This window comes from Paroedura picta, chromosome 11, assembly GCF_049243985.1.
Source record: "Paroedura picta isolate Pp20150507F chromosome 11, Ppicta_v3.0, whole genome shotgun sequence".
Taxonomy (NCBI): domain Eukaryota; kingdom Metazoa; phylum Chordata; class Lepidosauria; order Squamata; family Gekkonidae; genus Paroedura; species Paroedura picta.
Genome location: NC_135379.1, coordinates 39,087,532 through 39,102,809, shown reverse-complemented (window position 1 = coordinate 39,102,809; position 15,278 = coordinate 39,087,532). Strand labels below are relative to the sequence as shown.

The 15,278-nt window shown below is 44.8% G+C and overlaps 1 protein-coding gene and 1 long non-coding RNA gene across 2 annotated transcripts in view; one reads left to right on the top strand and one right to left on the bottom strand.

Moving 5' to 3' along the window:
* Nucleotides 1–505: 505 nt before the first annotated feature.
* ENTPD3 (ectonucleoside triphosphate diphosphohydrolase 3) overlaps nucleotides 506–15,278 on the top strand; it is a 42,315-nt gene continuing 27,542 nt past the window's right edge. Inside the window, exons 1-3 of the mRNA XM_077303371.1 lie at nucleotides 506–594; nucleotides 11,856–11,920; nucleotides 12,657–12,774. Coding sequence (XP_077159486.1) covers nucleotides 12,731–12,774 — 44 coding nt within the window. The 5' untranslated portion in view covers nucleotides 506–594; nucleotides 11,856–11,920; nucleotides 12,657–12,730. The remainder of the gene's footprint in view (nucleotides 595–11,855; nucleotides 11,921–12,656; nucleotides 12,775–15,278) is intronic.
* On the bottom strand, nucleotides 7,105–8,689 carry LOC143820219 (uncharacterized). Its single transcript, XR_013225273.1, has 3 exons — nucleotides 8,614–8,689; nucleotides 7,495–7,594; nucleotides 7,105–7,416 (listed from the first exon to the last, which is right to left on the bottom strand). It is a non-coding gene; the product is annotated as an uncharacterized LOC143820219 (long non-coding RNA).

Sequence of the window (15,278 nt, the reverse complement as noted above, 5' to 3'; positions counted from 1 at the left end):
CCTTCTGGTAGAGAAAAGTGGCATATATGTACCAACTCTTCTTCTTCTGTCCAGGTCTTTTATACTTCTTTTTTTCTTTTTTCCCCTTAAGCCTGTGATTGGTGGAGCAGGTTGTACTCTCAGCCAATATGCTGGGGTAGGTGCTGTTGGATTTTTTGCCTTGTTTATATGGCAGTTGGTGGCAGTAGTTTTGGCCATATGAATAATCAATCACTGGTTTCTAAGGTCTTCCTCAATCTGTTTAAGCCATGTTTTCTTTGGTGCCAGTCGCTGGATCTTCCATTCAGTTGGTCGTTCCTGTCAGAGGAGTTTATGAGGCGGTCTGCTGGTGTTCATTCTGCAGACATGGCCAAACCATTGCAGTCTGTGCTTTTGGATTTGTTCTTTAATTTGCAGCTGGTTGTCACATTTTGCTCAAATTGCCTCATTTTGATTATGATCACATAGAGAGACACCCAGAATTTATTATATTTCTTGATCACATCAGTTTGGACTCTACAGGAAAGTATTCTATGTAGAAATACATCATCTCAACCATTCAGAGGGATCCATGTGGAGCCTATTTTTGTAGCGTCGTTTTGATGGCATGTGGTGGTAAGTATCTTGTTCATTGGTGGGTTGGAGGGATGGGTGGCTGTTTTCCAGGAGATTATGTGATGGTTCATTGTAAAGGTGCTGTCTGTGTTTTCTTGTTCTGTTCTTGTGTATGTTGAAAGTACTCCTTTAAGCATAGATGGAGGGAAAAGGCTTTCAGGCCCCAGCAGAACTGAATCATCTGTGTGGATTTGGTGGGTACAATGAAAGTCTCTGTAAATGGGTGGGACTTGGTCATCTGCCATTTTAATCCAAGACACAGTTTATCTCCCCCCTCCCCTCCCCAGTCTCTAATCAAGATAATAATAAGTAGTGTTATTGGATTACTGTCCTTACTTCCCGCAGAACTCCTAATAGTTTCAAGAAACCATTACATGATGTGATTATGATGAAGTCATAAAATTGTCTGAGCTAGCAGCCTGAGGAATCATCAATCCAGAGTCCTCAGTTTCTGTGAGGCCTTTCCTGCAGTTCTTATTTGCCAGCACGTTCTTGCAGCATTAACTTCTGGATACCGACCCCGATTTTGCGCCTTGCATTCTACTTATGTGGGTTTCTCCAGCACCACCCAGGAGTCATTTCATGGCTTGCATTTTACACTTTGTTGGGAGAGTAGGCATTCCTGTCTCCTGTCTTCCCTTAAAAAAACAATCCAAGCATGTGCAATAATGTAATGGCATAACCCACACAGACACTTGTTCTTGTGTCTTGCTCTCGTTGCCAACCTCCCCCGCCTCCCTTGGGAAAAGTATCCAAGTACTCCCCTTTTCCATATGTTGTACAGCTCATCCCGCCTCCCATCCCCAAGCCTTCTCAGGAGCAATGCAAATTAAAAGACCGCTTGGGAAAAATGGTACCTGTTTGCACCTTTGTTTTAAGTGTGCCACTTCAGGCAAGTATCATATGTCATCAATTCCTACTCCCTTCCCCCATATAGTGCATGTTTGTTTGTTTTTAAAAAACAGTCATTATGTTTGGACACAACAATGTTGTAAAACGAAGAAACTTTTTTTTGTACTTGGGGAAAGCCATGGAAGGCTGCTGGATGAAATTAACAACATTCTTAGTCTCCCTGCCTGAAACTGACCACAGCTCTATTTCCCTTCATGAAATTGACATAGACTGTTGAACATTCCTGCTGGAGGGGAAGACAGGGAAGGTGTGTGTGTGTGTGTGTGTGTGTGTGTGTGTCATGCTTGTGCTACTTTGGAACTGCATTTTCACAGAATCCTGTTCAAAAGCTTTTCACAATACAGCAGGGTGTGGAGGAGGGAGGGCAGAGACACAGCATTGGTTACATCTCAAATGTCATCATTTTGAGCCAGGAAACAGTGGAGGAAGCCAATGCGACTGTTGGGCTTCCACTTTAGGTTACTGTGAATTCCCTTCCAGGAGAGGGAGGGGGACTCTTGTTTTCTCAGGATTCATAAAAAGCATTCAGCGCTGGACCTGAATCAAAAGATTTTAGTGTGAAAGTAATGAAATTCCACAGAGCTTTATGGGTGCTACCATGAAGTTTTTAATCACTGAGGGAAAAAACCCAGCCCATTACATCCCAATGGCTACTTGCTTTCTTGCTTTCTTGCTTTCTATTTATCAATCATGAGCGTTATATCTATATTGGAAACAAATATACAAAACATAATGTGAAAGCCCCTGTACAAGGTCATCTCTATCTTCCAGCAGAAGTGTGTGTGTTGGCGGGGGAAATTATCATATCAGGAGCAAGGCCTCCTGATATTTTTGTAAGGAGTAAAACAGAGACTCCCATCATCTGTCATAGACGTGCTGGGGAAACAACTATTTTGCTCATTTCAAAACTCAATTATTAAAGTAGGAGGTGGCCTCTAGCACTGGAATACATTTCACATGCTCCCCCCCCCCACCCACACACACAGGTGCAATCATCTCTGTTATATTGGGTGTGATTTTCAAACCCAGAAGTGAACAGTTCTGATTAGTTTTAAACTTTTGTTGATTCTAGTAATTTTCTTCCCCAGTCTAATTTATGGATTGTACTTTGTATTTCAATGTGAGGGAACAGGTGACTGACACTGTGAATGTGTTGCTAGGGTCTTTTCCTGGCTTCTGGACTGTGCATTTTGCATTGGAAATGTGCAGGTAACAGTTTGTGTGACGCCATTGAACCCTTGCTGTGAACTGATTGTCATCTTTGCTGAACCCCAAATGTGACAAAATCATCTGCTGGTGATATATCACAGAGTGGTGCTTATCCTTATTCTGCTTTGATATTCTCACTGGTGTAGCATTTCTTGCAACTGTATTATGGTTGTGATAGCTCTGGCATAATAGCTACTAGCACAGAGGGAGCCTCAGATTATCTTGACTTTAAATTCGGGCTACAGCCAAATGACTATGCTGAAAAAAGCAAACATTGATGTACCCGAGTACATGATCATGTTCATCCCCATAGCTGATTCCTTGGTGATGTAACCCAGCCAAGCTACTGGCCCACAAAAAGGCATCTATACCACTATCCATAATGGGTCCTATGGGAATTCACTACTCACTCTCTTTTCATAAATTCAAGTCGATATTACTATGGATGCAAAACCTGGACCCTGAAGAAGGCAGACAGGAAGACCAATTATGGTGTTGGAGATGAATGCTGTGAATACCATGGGCAGCCAAAGTTACCAACAAGATAGTTTTAGAGAAGAGCAAACCAACTATGTCATTAGAAGGCAAGATATTGCAGCTAAAGCTCACTTACTTTGGACACATCATGCGATCAGACTCATTAGAAAAATCATTAATGCTCGGCATGGTCAGCGGCAAAAGGAAACGTGGTCACCAAAGGATCCGCTGGCTCGACACGATCAAAGCCGACACAGGGATAACCACGAACCTACTAAAAGATGTAGCGAGATACAGAGGCGCATGGCGAAGACTTTCCTATAGAATCGCCAAGGGTCGGACACGACTGAACGGATAACATCATCATTACTATGTTGCAGGAAACAAGTGAAACATCTTGTATTAGGATGAAGCATCCTTGATAGCTGCTTTAGGAGATAACACTTTTAAAGGACAAAGTGTAATGCTGTTTTGACGGTGCAAAAAGAAATGGCCATCAAAATAGTTACACCTCACTTGTCTCACTGAATATTAGTAGGTACCCTATTTCGAGCAATAAGGATATGATTGAATCCGTGTGAATGAGCAGATCTGCTTGTGGATGAATTAGGGGAACAGGATGAACACTACTTATTTCTTTCATTTATAGTTAGTCTTTCTCTCAGGGACAGTCTTTGTGATTCTGGGGCCCTATGAAAAGGTTCAGGGTAGTGCCCCAGAATCAATGCCACCTCCCCAGTCCCCCTACCAGAGGTGGGTGGGTAGGTGACTGGAGGGCCCCAAGCATTGCCCCTGTTGCTCAATGACCAAAAACACCGATTTCTTGCTGAGACTCATGTCAGATTCCAGATTTAGAATACAATGCCATGAGAATAGTAAACTGCAAATAAAGATTAGAGAACAATACACTAAGGCAGTAAGGTCCATGGAATATAGGGATGCCCAGACCACCCATAGGCAGCTTCTGACCCCCACTGCCACTCAGTAGGAAGGCAGGGGGAGGAAATGTGGGAAAATTAGTGTTGTGTGGACACTGAGACATCACTTCCAAGGTGAACTGGAAGTGAAGTCATCATGTTAATGTGACTAGGATTCACCCAGATTCTTAGGTAAAGCTATAGATCTCAGGTCGTATCGTATTGTATAGATCTCAAGTGAATTCTTGAACAATGCAATGCAATGAAGTGATGGCATCATTTCTGGATTTGCCGTGGAAGTGATGTCCTAGCAATGCCCTCCGGTGACCATTGTCAGCTGACAACCTTAAATATAACAGCATAAAATGCGCGAAAGCAAAACTACAGAGATTAAATGAAAATACAGGAAGATTTAAGAGTTAAAGAGGTTAGATTATTCTGTGTCCTTACAAAACATATGTCCTCTTTCTCGAGGAGGGATTTGAATTACCACCCTATTCTGACTTCTTTTTAAAAGGGAAAAACCTTTCTAGCAAAATGCCTTCCTCAGTCTGTGATATTTAGAGAACTTGGGCAGGTGCGTAACTCAATTTCAGAAGTATTATTAGAGCCTTTCTTGGTATCAGTTTCTATTCACCGAGGAAACATTGCAGTTGGAACCTATCATTGACTTTCTTTGTAACACTTTCAGATAGGGCAACGTCTATTAGGTAGAAATTCTGCCTAAATAGAACGCTGAAATTGTGTATACATTGATTTTTTTTTAGCTTTTCTTGAGCCCTGGGCTCCAATGCTATTACGATTGAACCTTCTTTGGTAGAGAAGGAAATTTGACAATGCAAACAGGCTATTTTTATCATAAAGATAAATAAAAATGGAGATGTATTCTGCCAACAGTGAGGTAGAATGGTAGTCCAGATTGAAGCCAATGGAAAAATTCCATTAACTGCTACAAAGCCAAGATTTTATTGGAAGCGCTTCTCTGCTTTAATTGTTCTGTGCTGTGATCCTAAGCAGACCAATACCCTGTTACAAAGAGCTCTAGCATCATTCTCATTTAGTGCTAACACATCTTAATTCTGTTGCTGAGCTGGGTCTAGTTGACGAACAAGCTCGGAGAATTTTGCACTCCGTCCCCTAATTGGGGCATGTGGGGAAAGGAGATTTAATGTCCCATCGATACATACCCACTGCTGCATTTCCCTGCCTAAAACAGCTCCAGAGAGTCGCTATGTAAAGCAGTGCACATGAAGTCCCTCAGTTCATGTTGAGTTAACGCATGATGTTCAGGGCCGGATTTACATGAAAAGAGGCCCTAGGCTATTCCACTTATGTGGCCCTTTCACCTCCCATTTTTAAGTTTGTAAATTACATGAGAGATAATAAAATACATCACTACTGTGATATATATCAATATGTTAAATGAAACATGCTGTGATTGGTACTAACCTTTATAAAAAATGTGGAACATAGGCCCCTCTTGATCTTGAGGCCCTAGGCTGAAGCCTAGTAAGCCTATAGGAAAATCCAGCCCTGATGATGTTGCTCACGTGTCTAGCAGGGCTGCTGTTAAATCCATATGTTCAGGAAGACACAGACACTGGAATCGTTAAAAACAGAGTCCAGTAGCACTTTTAAGACCAACGAAGATTTATTCAAGGCGTGAGCTTTCGAGTGCAAGCACTCTTCCTCAGACTATGGATTGGAATTGTTGCCCCTCGTTATTGGTGCCGGAACATGATACAAGAAAGTACCAAGACTGCACTAAAACACCACACAACAACAACAATCAACAACAACCCCCAAAATATACAAGAGTAGAACAATGGATCACCCACAGCTGTAGGTGATTGGTTGCAAGCAAGTTAAAATTATTAGAATCATGGAAGATCCCACTGCTAGATGGCCAATCAGGCTGCGACTAGGCTGTTTTCGAATTCACAGGCTCCCGCAGGGAAGCTAGCCCTCTGAGCCAATCAGAGGCTGTGGATCTCGAGCTGCATATCCAACAGGCGCCTGGCCCTCAGTCTTATTTATTAGTTTACTGATCTTATGTTTTGAGTTTAAATTTGGGTCTGCCCCGTACCTATGGCCCTATTGTAACACCAAAAGGTTATTTGGGTGAGGAGCACAGAGTCCTGTTCCCAACAGTCTGTGCCACCTCTCCAAACCCTCTCTTGCCCAGCTGAGATCACTTCCAGTTATTGAGACTTAGCTAGAAAGCAGGGCCAGTGTCTGCATACCCAGAGCTGCCAAGGCCCGGGCCTTCTGGAGAGGCCCATTGTCAATGATCCCCACCCACTAGGGTTGCCAACTTCTAGGTAGTGTCTGGAAATCTCCTGGGATGACAACTGAGTTCCAGGTGATAGAAATCAGCACACCTGGGGACCATGGCAGCTGTAGAAGGCAGAGGCTCTGGCATTATATACCAATGAGGTCCCTCCCCTCCCCAAACCCCACCCCCCTCAGGCTCCACCCCCAAGTTTCCTGTTATTTCCCAGCCCAGCATCCCTACCACCCATGCCCCTCCTCTGTGACCTGTCCACATGGTCTTTCCTGAAGCGCTGAATCACCCATGCATCCAGCCTTGAAGCATGCATGGGGGAAATGCATGCAGGTGGTACACAGTGGGGCCACTCAGTCCTGACGGCCACAACAGCTGCGCTACCAGCAGAACACACCAGCCAGTGCTTCTGGGGAGAAGGAAATGAAGGTGGCGCAAGTGCCTGTGAATGCAGGTAGTGAAGGCTTTGCAGAGAGAGGGTGCCTAGTTAGGTGGGGGAAAGGAGAGGGGTTCTTGCGGAGATCGAAGGAGCTGTCTACCCAGGGCCCTCCAAATCCTGGCACTAGCCCTGCTGGGGAGAAAAGGGAGGGATGATGGAGAGATTAGCCCCGTCTCTCTCCCTGCCTGTGCATTTCTCCCGTCTTCTTCGATTTCTTCGTGTGTCAGCTGCTTTTAAGCATCATACTGGCAAGAGTCTAGCAGAGGCCGCTGTGAGCTTGGGCAAAAGCTTTCTTAAGACAATTTCCTTCCTAAATATGGTATTCTGTGAGCAAGAGGTGCAGAGATAGGATCAGGAAAGAAAGAAAACACACACACACACACACCGCTGTGATGTGCAGAACAAAATGTAAAAAGGAACGAATGTAGAAGGCCAGACTGACTCTTCTTCGGCAGCTGCCTCCTCCTGATTGGATTACTCCAGAGAGGGCTGTCGTTGCTATTGTTATGTAATGAAAAATGTGTCCCCTTCCAGGGTCTGGGCACCGTGCTTGGCTGCATGGCGAAGTCTGGACTCACTTGCTCCTAAAGGAAGATATTTTCTTCAACCAGGTCTGCTTATAGGGAATATTGACTGAACCCCACACACCCCTACCACGATACCTGCCCTTTTCTTTTGCAGTGGAAGCTCACAGTCTTGGGACAGCGTCAGCAGGGTCACATTCCCACACACGCGAAAACATCTTCAGTGTTCAGGACTTGGCTGCAGAGGAAAGGACACGCAGTAATGGGTTTAAACTACAAGTACAACGATATAGGCTAGATCTCAGGAAAAAAAGTTTCACAGTCAGAGTAGTTCAGCAGTGGAATAGGCTGCCTAAGGAGGGGGTGAGCTCCCCCTCACTGGCAGTCTTCAAGCAAAGGTTGGATACACACTTTTCTTGGATGCTTTAGGATGGTTAGGGCTGATCCTGCGTTGAGCAGGGGGTTGGACTAGATGGCCTGTATGGCCCCTTCCAACTCTATGATTCTAGGACAGCAATGGAGCTTTTCCAAAGCAATGTCAGGATAAATACAACAATGTCAGGATAAATACAATAAATAAGCACACCTGGTCCTTGCCCCCTCTTCTTTTAGCTTTGCAGCAGTGTAGGCTGATTAAACTAAAAGAGGAGGAAGCAGCCCAAGACAAGAGTTGCCAGTCCCTCCCCCCCCAGTTATTGGAGGGGGGTTGGGGGGGTATCCTAGTCTTCCTTGTGAGGACTACTATAGTTTCCAGGGCTCTCTCCTCCAAAGAGAACCAACCTACCAGTTCAGTCATTGTTGCCCCTGGAAGTTTCCACCACTCAGAGATGTAGAGCACATACAACACTATAATTATTGTGGGCAGGTTGGGAGACTGCCCGGTATAAAGGCACGACTGTGGAAGGCTATTCATTTAACTAACAGAAGTGACTGGATCCAAAAGCTAATTACAAATGATCTCTCTGACTCTTAAAGCTCAGTATTATCAAGAGGCTAAACGGTCCCTTAAATCACCACACAGCAGCATTCTTGGCAGCGTCAGCAGGGTCACATTCCCACACACGCGAGAACAACTTCTTCAGTGTTCAGGACTCAAATAGGTCCTTTTTCCCACAAGGCAGGCAGTCCCTCCACTTAACTGGCTTTTCCCGACATATTTATTGTGTCAGCCCGAGTGAATAAGCCATAGCCTTTTATTATTATATTGGCCCAAACAAACTTTTGCATTCTTGAGATTTGATTTCTAATAAAAAATACCTGTTTTTGAGTTTGCCATAATTTTAATGATGCTGGTGATGTGATTTTAATGCTGCTGAGATTCTGAGGATGTCATCAGGTTTCACGCTGACGTGTCACACTGCTGTGGACTTGACACAAACACCAATGTCGCCTCAGCAATCAGCTTGAAAGATGTCATGTTTCCTTTTTGTGCATGTCACTAGAAGCGATTTGCTGTAAATTTAGCTAGGCGAGAGGACAGACTCTGTCCAAAGTTTTTGTCGTGCCTTGTGATTAAAGTGTCTTTCTGCTCTCTAGCTCTTGGAGTTTACTACAATCACATCTTGGAAATACAAATTGTATATAACTGAGAGGTTCCATCTTCTAAATGCTTTATTGAGCTGCTTCTGGCCTAAGTATCATATTATCTACATTAGATACTGTCTCATTTGAATGGTCTTGGTTTGTTTTCTCAGTGCCTTGTTTTAATGGCGTTGGTTTGTTTTAGCGGTTTGCTTAATGGCTTCCTTTTCTAATGGAGGCATTTTCAAGGATAGCCCAATCTCATCAGTTAAGCGGAGTCAGTCCTGGCTAGTATCTGGATGGGACGATCTCCAAGGAATTCCAAGGCTGTGACACAAAAGCAGGCAATGGTTAAAGCACCCCTGGATGTCCCTTGCCTTGAAAACCCTACAGGGTCACCAAAGGTCAGCTGCAGATTGATGGTACCATCCACCGCCATTTTCAGGGCACCGTTTCATTGCTTTAGTTGGAAGCCACTTCCAGCAAGTCTCTGGAGAGGTGACATAAATAGTGATATGCACAACTGCAAGGAATAATCAGAAATGAGGAGAGATCATAAAGCGGCAAGTTTGATTCTGCAGTGGTTTTGAAGCCCTAAAGATTCTGGAAAATCGGTGTGCCCCACAGACACAGACATCTTCTGGCATCAGTGGGTGGAGGTGGGAAGCTTCTCCGGCAGAACGATCAAGACCCAGTGTGTGCTGCCAGAGGAGCTGATCGATTTAAGCATCCCACTCTGCCTTTCCATAAAGCTCAAGGTGGAACAAAACCAAACCACACTTGCACAGAAAATTACACAAAACCCATGGCATGAAGATCCATTGTTCACGATTGTATATAAATTGTTTTTTTCCAGGGCTTCTCAGTTCAGTTCTGCCTGTTGTCCCACCATGCTGATCTCGCTCTTTTCTGCTGCTCCAGACAGACGAATACTCTATTTCAATCTACCCCGCAAGGCTGTTCTGTAGATACCCCCCCCTGGCCAAGCTACTTGTCCTGCCACGACCCCTGTGAAAGGGTCGTTCGACCCCCAACGGGGTTCTGACCCCCAGGTTAAGAACCACTGTTCTATAGCAAGCTTATAACTGAAAGACTTCCCCTTATGTTAGAGTTGCCATGGAGATTTGGGGAGTGGAGCCTGAGGAGAGTGTAATTTGGTGTAGGGAAGCACCCATGTGTTCTTACTTTCCAAAGTGGCAATTTTCTTCAAGTGAACTAATTTCTAATTTCGGTCACCTAGAAGATCAAGTGTAATCCCTGGAGATCTCCAGCCAGCACCTGGAGGTTCATAGTTTTAAAGAAGAAAAAGGAGCAGAGCTTGTTTTTATACTCTGCTTTTCACTACCTGAGGAAGTCCCAAAGTGGCTTATAACACCACTCCCTTTCCTCTCCTCTCAACAGACACCCTGTGGTAGGTGGGTGAGAGCTCTGAGAGAACCACTCTGTGAGAACAGGCCTAAGGGGACTGTGACTAGCCAAAAGACGCCCAGTTGGCTGCATGTGGAGGAGAAGGGAATCCAGTTCTCCAGATTAGAATATGCCACTCTTAACCACTATATCAAGCTGGCTCCTAGAACTTGTAAAGAACTGGTAATTTGTACCCATGCCCTGGAATCACAAGAACGAGGCTTAGAGATTGTGGTCATGATGCATTAGTTGCTGTTCATATTAAAGCTGTTTAAAGCTTTTATTAGCCCACCCAGAAATAATACAGCCACTAGTCTTGCTTAATAGATGGGCAGCCCTTTTTGTACCACCTGAGAAACTTCCAGGTTGTCTTCAAGGGCTGTCCTAGGAAAGGCTGGACTGCCTATATAAAATGAATGCTGGGAAGGGAGGATGAATAAACAAATGGCTACATCTTGGGAATTATAAAGGGTGTGGGTTCAAATTTAGAGAAATAAAGAAGTCCTTTTTGAAACCCAGTGTAAGACTAGGGCTCATTTTACAAGAACACATTTTAATTCAAGTGGTGTTCTAACATATGGGCCACAAGGAACAACTTACTGTGGCAATGTGTCAACCAACACAGCGCAAAGGACACATTTCCATTCTCAAGCAGAGCTTCATTCTGACTCAACACTGGATTGATATTTCTTTTGAACTGAAGTTCACAAATCGTACTTTGGGATTAACCCTCCCTCGCGCCTCCTGCTTCAGCTCCTTCGGCTTAACCCGTGTTTTTATCATTCATTTAGTAGATCATACATTGAACATGAGTCAGCAGTGTGACGTGGCTAAAAAGGCAAATGGGATTTTGGGCTGTATCAAACGGAGTATCATGTCCAGATCGCGGGAGGTGATGGTACCAATTTACTCTGTTCTGGTTTGGTCTCACTTGGAATACTGTGTTCAGTTTTGGGCGCCCCAGTTGAAGAGGGATGTAGACAAACTGGAGCATGTCCAGAGGAGGGCAACAAAGATGGTGAGGCGTTTGGAGACCAAGACGTATGAGGAAACGTTGGGGGAGCTTGGTCTGTTTAGCCTGGAGAGGAGATGACTGAGAGGGGAACTGATAACCATTTAAAAGGCTGCTCTGTGGAGGATGGAGCAGAATTTTTCTCTCTTGCCCCGGAGGGACAGACCAGAACAAACGGGATGAAATTAATTCAAAAGAAATTCCATTTAAATATCTGGAAGAAGTTCCTGACAGTTAGAGCGGTTTCTCAGTGGAACAGGCTTCCTCGGGAGGTTGTGGGTTCTCCATCTTTGGAAATTTTTAAACAGAGGCTGGATAGCCATCTGAAAGGAGAGGCTGATTATATTAAGGTTTCAAGGGGGTGGCAGGTTACAGTGGATGAGTGATAGGGTTGTGAGTGTCCTGCACTGTGTGTGGGGTTGGACTAGATGACCCATAAGATCCCTTCCAACTCTGTTATTCTATGATTCTACAAGTTTCTCTTCCATGCCCCAGAGTGGCTGTCTGTCTAGCTTCATGCCTGTTTCTTCCACCACTCCTCTCTTTGTTTTTTTCACAGGCTGAAATCAGAAGGAGGTGGGCTGATAAGAGGAGAGAAGATAAAGTGTGAAAAAGATGAGGAATGTAAGTCTTTGGGGGGCAATGGCTCTGAGGAAGACAACAGAGAAATGGTAGATGGGTGAGGAATACCTTCTGGAGACAGGTACCTTCTCAACTGGGAAGAGACAAGAAAATTAAAGAAGCCAATTGGGGATCCACTGGGCAGGAAAGTAGAGTATAAATACCTAAAGAACTACCAAAACATGTAATTTTTCTTCAGCATCTTGGAGTAGAATCTGGCTTGCAGTCTTGCATTCATTAAACCTGAGGCATCAATATCACCCTCTGCCTTTCAGCTCCCTTGTATTTGCATGTTCCACTCATTAACAGGCTATCTTAAGCCTCTGGCAATTTCGGAATTGGGGATATTATGGGGGGGGGGGAGCAAGCGAATATGAATTTGCCTGTTATTTCTGGAAAAGCAGCCAGACAAATCAGAGGCATTGTACAGATTTCAATAGTGGCCTATTTATTCTACCATCAACAAGACCAATAATAGCAGAAGCCCTGAAATTGTCAATGAAAGAATGTCACAGTTTGATAGAAAGCCATGTAATTAACTGGAAAGGCAGGAAATGTGTTTTAGGAATGCGCGGGCCATCTGCTGACAAAACCTGCCAAAAATTGAATTGTGGTGATTTTGTCAATTATCATGATAGAGCACAAGGAGGGTTGTCATTATCCCAGAAATTCCCTCCCAAAGAATCTCGCTTTTGACGTCAGGTTGGTTTTTTAATTTTTTTTTTTAAACACATCTCAGCTGAATTTCTGTCCGGTCAAAAAAACCATGGACGCGCCATTGGATTCTCCTGCTTGTGAAGATCGATGTGAGCTATGCCACTGCCTTTGCAAGGGGATGGACTGAATCCTGACACAAGGTACGCCGTTTCACGATAAGCGAGGTTCCGATGCGGGGGGTTTCAGTTCCATTTGCTGTCTCGTGCTGGACAGATCTTACGGCAGAGGAGACCGTTAATCCTGACAATATTTCTTTCTTTCCTGAACAACTTTTCCATCCCAGCTTTCTGTTCCCTCTGGGCTGCCAAGATGGCTCTGTGGATGCTGTTCCACCTGGGAAGCCGTCTGAGCCAAACCGTGGCTTAGCTTGTGTGTCTGGGTGGGTTTTCCTTCTGGGGGAAATGTGGCAGAGCAAGGTTTGCATGCAGCAGCTCTCCGGTTTTGATTTGATGGAATTTCTGTGTAGACACAGGGGTGGGCAAACTGTGGCCCTCCAGATGCCCATGGACTACAATTCCCACGAGCCCCTGCCAGCTGGCAGGGGCTCATGGGAATTGTAGTCCATGGGCATCTGGAGGGCCACAGTTTGCCCACCCCTTGTGTAGAGGATCTCAAGCGGCAGGTTTGGGGAAATCCTTCTGACCGGAATTCCCTGGAGAGAGCTGTAGCTGGTCCAGAAGACAAATACCAGGCTAGATAGATGTGAATTAGCATGAGGCAGTTTCACACATTCCTATGCTCTGTTTTTAACTGCAGTAGTTCATCGTCTCCTTTCAGAGCACTCAGATAATTTGAAAATTGTTCGGTGCTTCTGGGCACCTTCAGGTCAACAACGCCCTTCTTAGACATTCACTGCTGAAAACAGCCTCACTGAACCAGAAGAAGAAGAAGAGTTGGTCCTTATATGCTGCTTTTCTCTCCCTAAAGGAGGCTCAAAGTGGCTTACAGTCACCCTCCCTTTCCTCTCCCCACAACAGACACCCTGTGAAGGAGGTGAGGCTGAGAGAGCCCTGAGATTACTGCTCGGTCAGAACAGCTTTATCAGCATTGTGGTGAACCCAAGGTCACCCATCTGGCTGCATGTGGGGGAGAAGCAGGGAATCAAACCCAGCTTGTCAGATTAGAAGCCGCTGCTCTTAACCACTAAACCAAGCTTGCTCTTGTATGCTTGGAGGATTCTTGGAGGCCCCAAACCACCTAAAATTTTATGGAACCTCACAATATATTGTGAAAGGACCCAGCCACCAGGGCAACCATTTTGTTGCAATACCCACTTAGAGTTGCCAGCTCCTGGGGACTTTGGGGGTGGAACCAGAAGAGGGCAGGATCTGGGGCTGGGGGGGACCTCAGTGGAGTCCAGCCTCCAAAGCAGCCATTTTCTGCAGGTCAACTTTAGGCTGGAGATGACCTACAATTCCAGGGGATTCCCAGATCCCAACCTGGGGACTTACTACCCTATACCCCCTACCTGTCCTCTAAAAAGTACCCAGAAGTTCCATGAGGCTGGGGATCCATGGTCTACAGATGTAACCTAACATTCTGTGAATCCCAAGGATCATTTCCAAGTAATCCCACAGGATAATAGTCCCCATGGCTGCAAACCATGAAGTCAATTCCTAGTGAATATCAGAAGGGCTTCTATTGGTTGGGGTGCAACCTAGTTCCTTGCCCCGTTGAAGAAGTTGGTTCTTATATGCCACTTTTCTCTACCCAAAGGAGGCTCAAAGCGGCTTACAATCACCTTCCCTTTCCTCTCCCCACAACAGACACCCTGTGAGGCGGGTGAGGCTGAGAGAGCCTTGATATCACTGCTTGGTCAGAACAGCTGTGGCGAGCCCAAGGTCACCCAGCTGGCTGCATGTGGGGGAGCACAGAATCGAACCTGGCATGCCAGATTAGAAATCTGCACTCCTAACCACTACACCAAACTGGCTCTCACTACACCAAACTCCTAACCACTACACCAAACTGGCTCCTTCAGCAAGAATAAATGATTCAATGAAAGCAAATCCATTTCAACAGTATATACCATTTACAGAAATCAGCTTCCTTTAAAGCAGAACTGGGTCTACCTTAAAGCAAGAACTCTAGAGTAAAAAGCCTAGTCTGCAATAAACAAAAACTGCAAGATGCTGAGTGATCGAAGATGGCAGATCGAGTGCTTGGACTCTGATGATCTTTATTCCTCTTTCTTCTTGCATGTGACATGCTCTAGAAGGCAAGTCATATTGCATTCATCACCAAGCAAGTGGCACTTTTTTTTCTTCAAAATGTATGATCTTTCCTCCGAACATGCGCTCCAGCAATTAGTATGCATATTTCAAGACACTGACACTGTATTTCCACAAAAATGCCAGTGTGAAAGACAAGCTATTAAAACAGGCATTCCTCCCCCCCTCCGTTTTAGAGGTTAAAACACAAATTATGAGGGCAATTGTTTGTCTTTTAAAATATATCCTACTGTGGAGTAACAAAAGTGACTGCAATCAAGACGATCAACAACAAGCCCCTGAAGTCAACTGAGGAAAGGTGGGTGTGCTGAAATGACTGATAGGAAGCAATTTGGGAAGGAATAACATACAAGACTTCGGTGACTGAGAGATTATTCATTTAAGGAATTGGCTCTGACTTGGGGAATAACTGC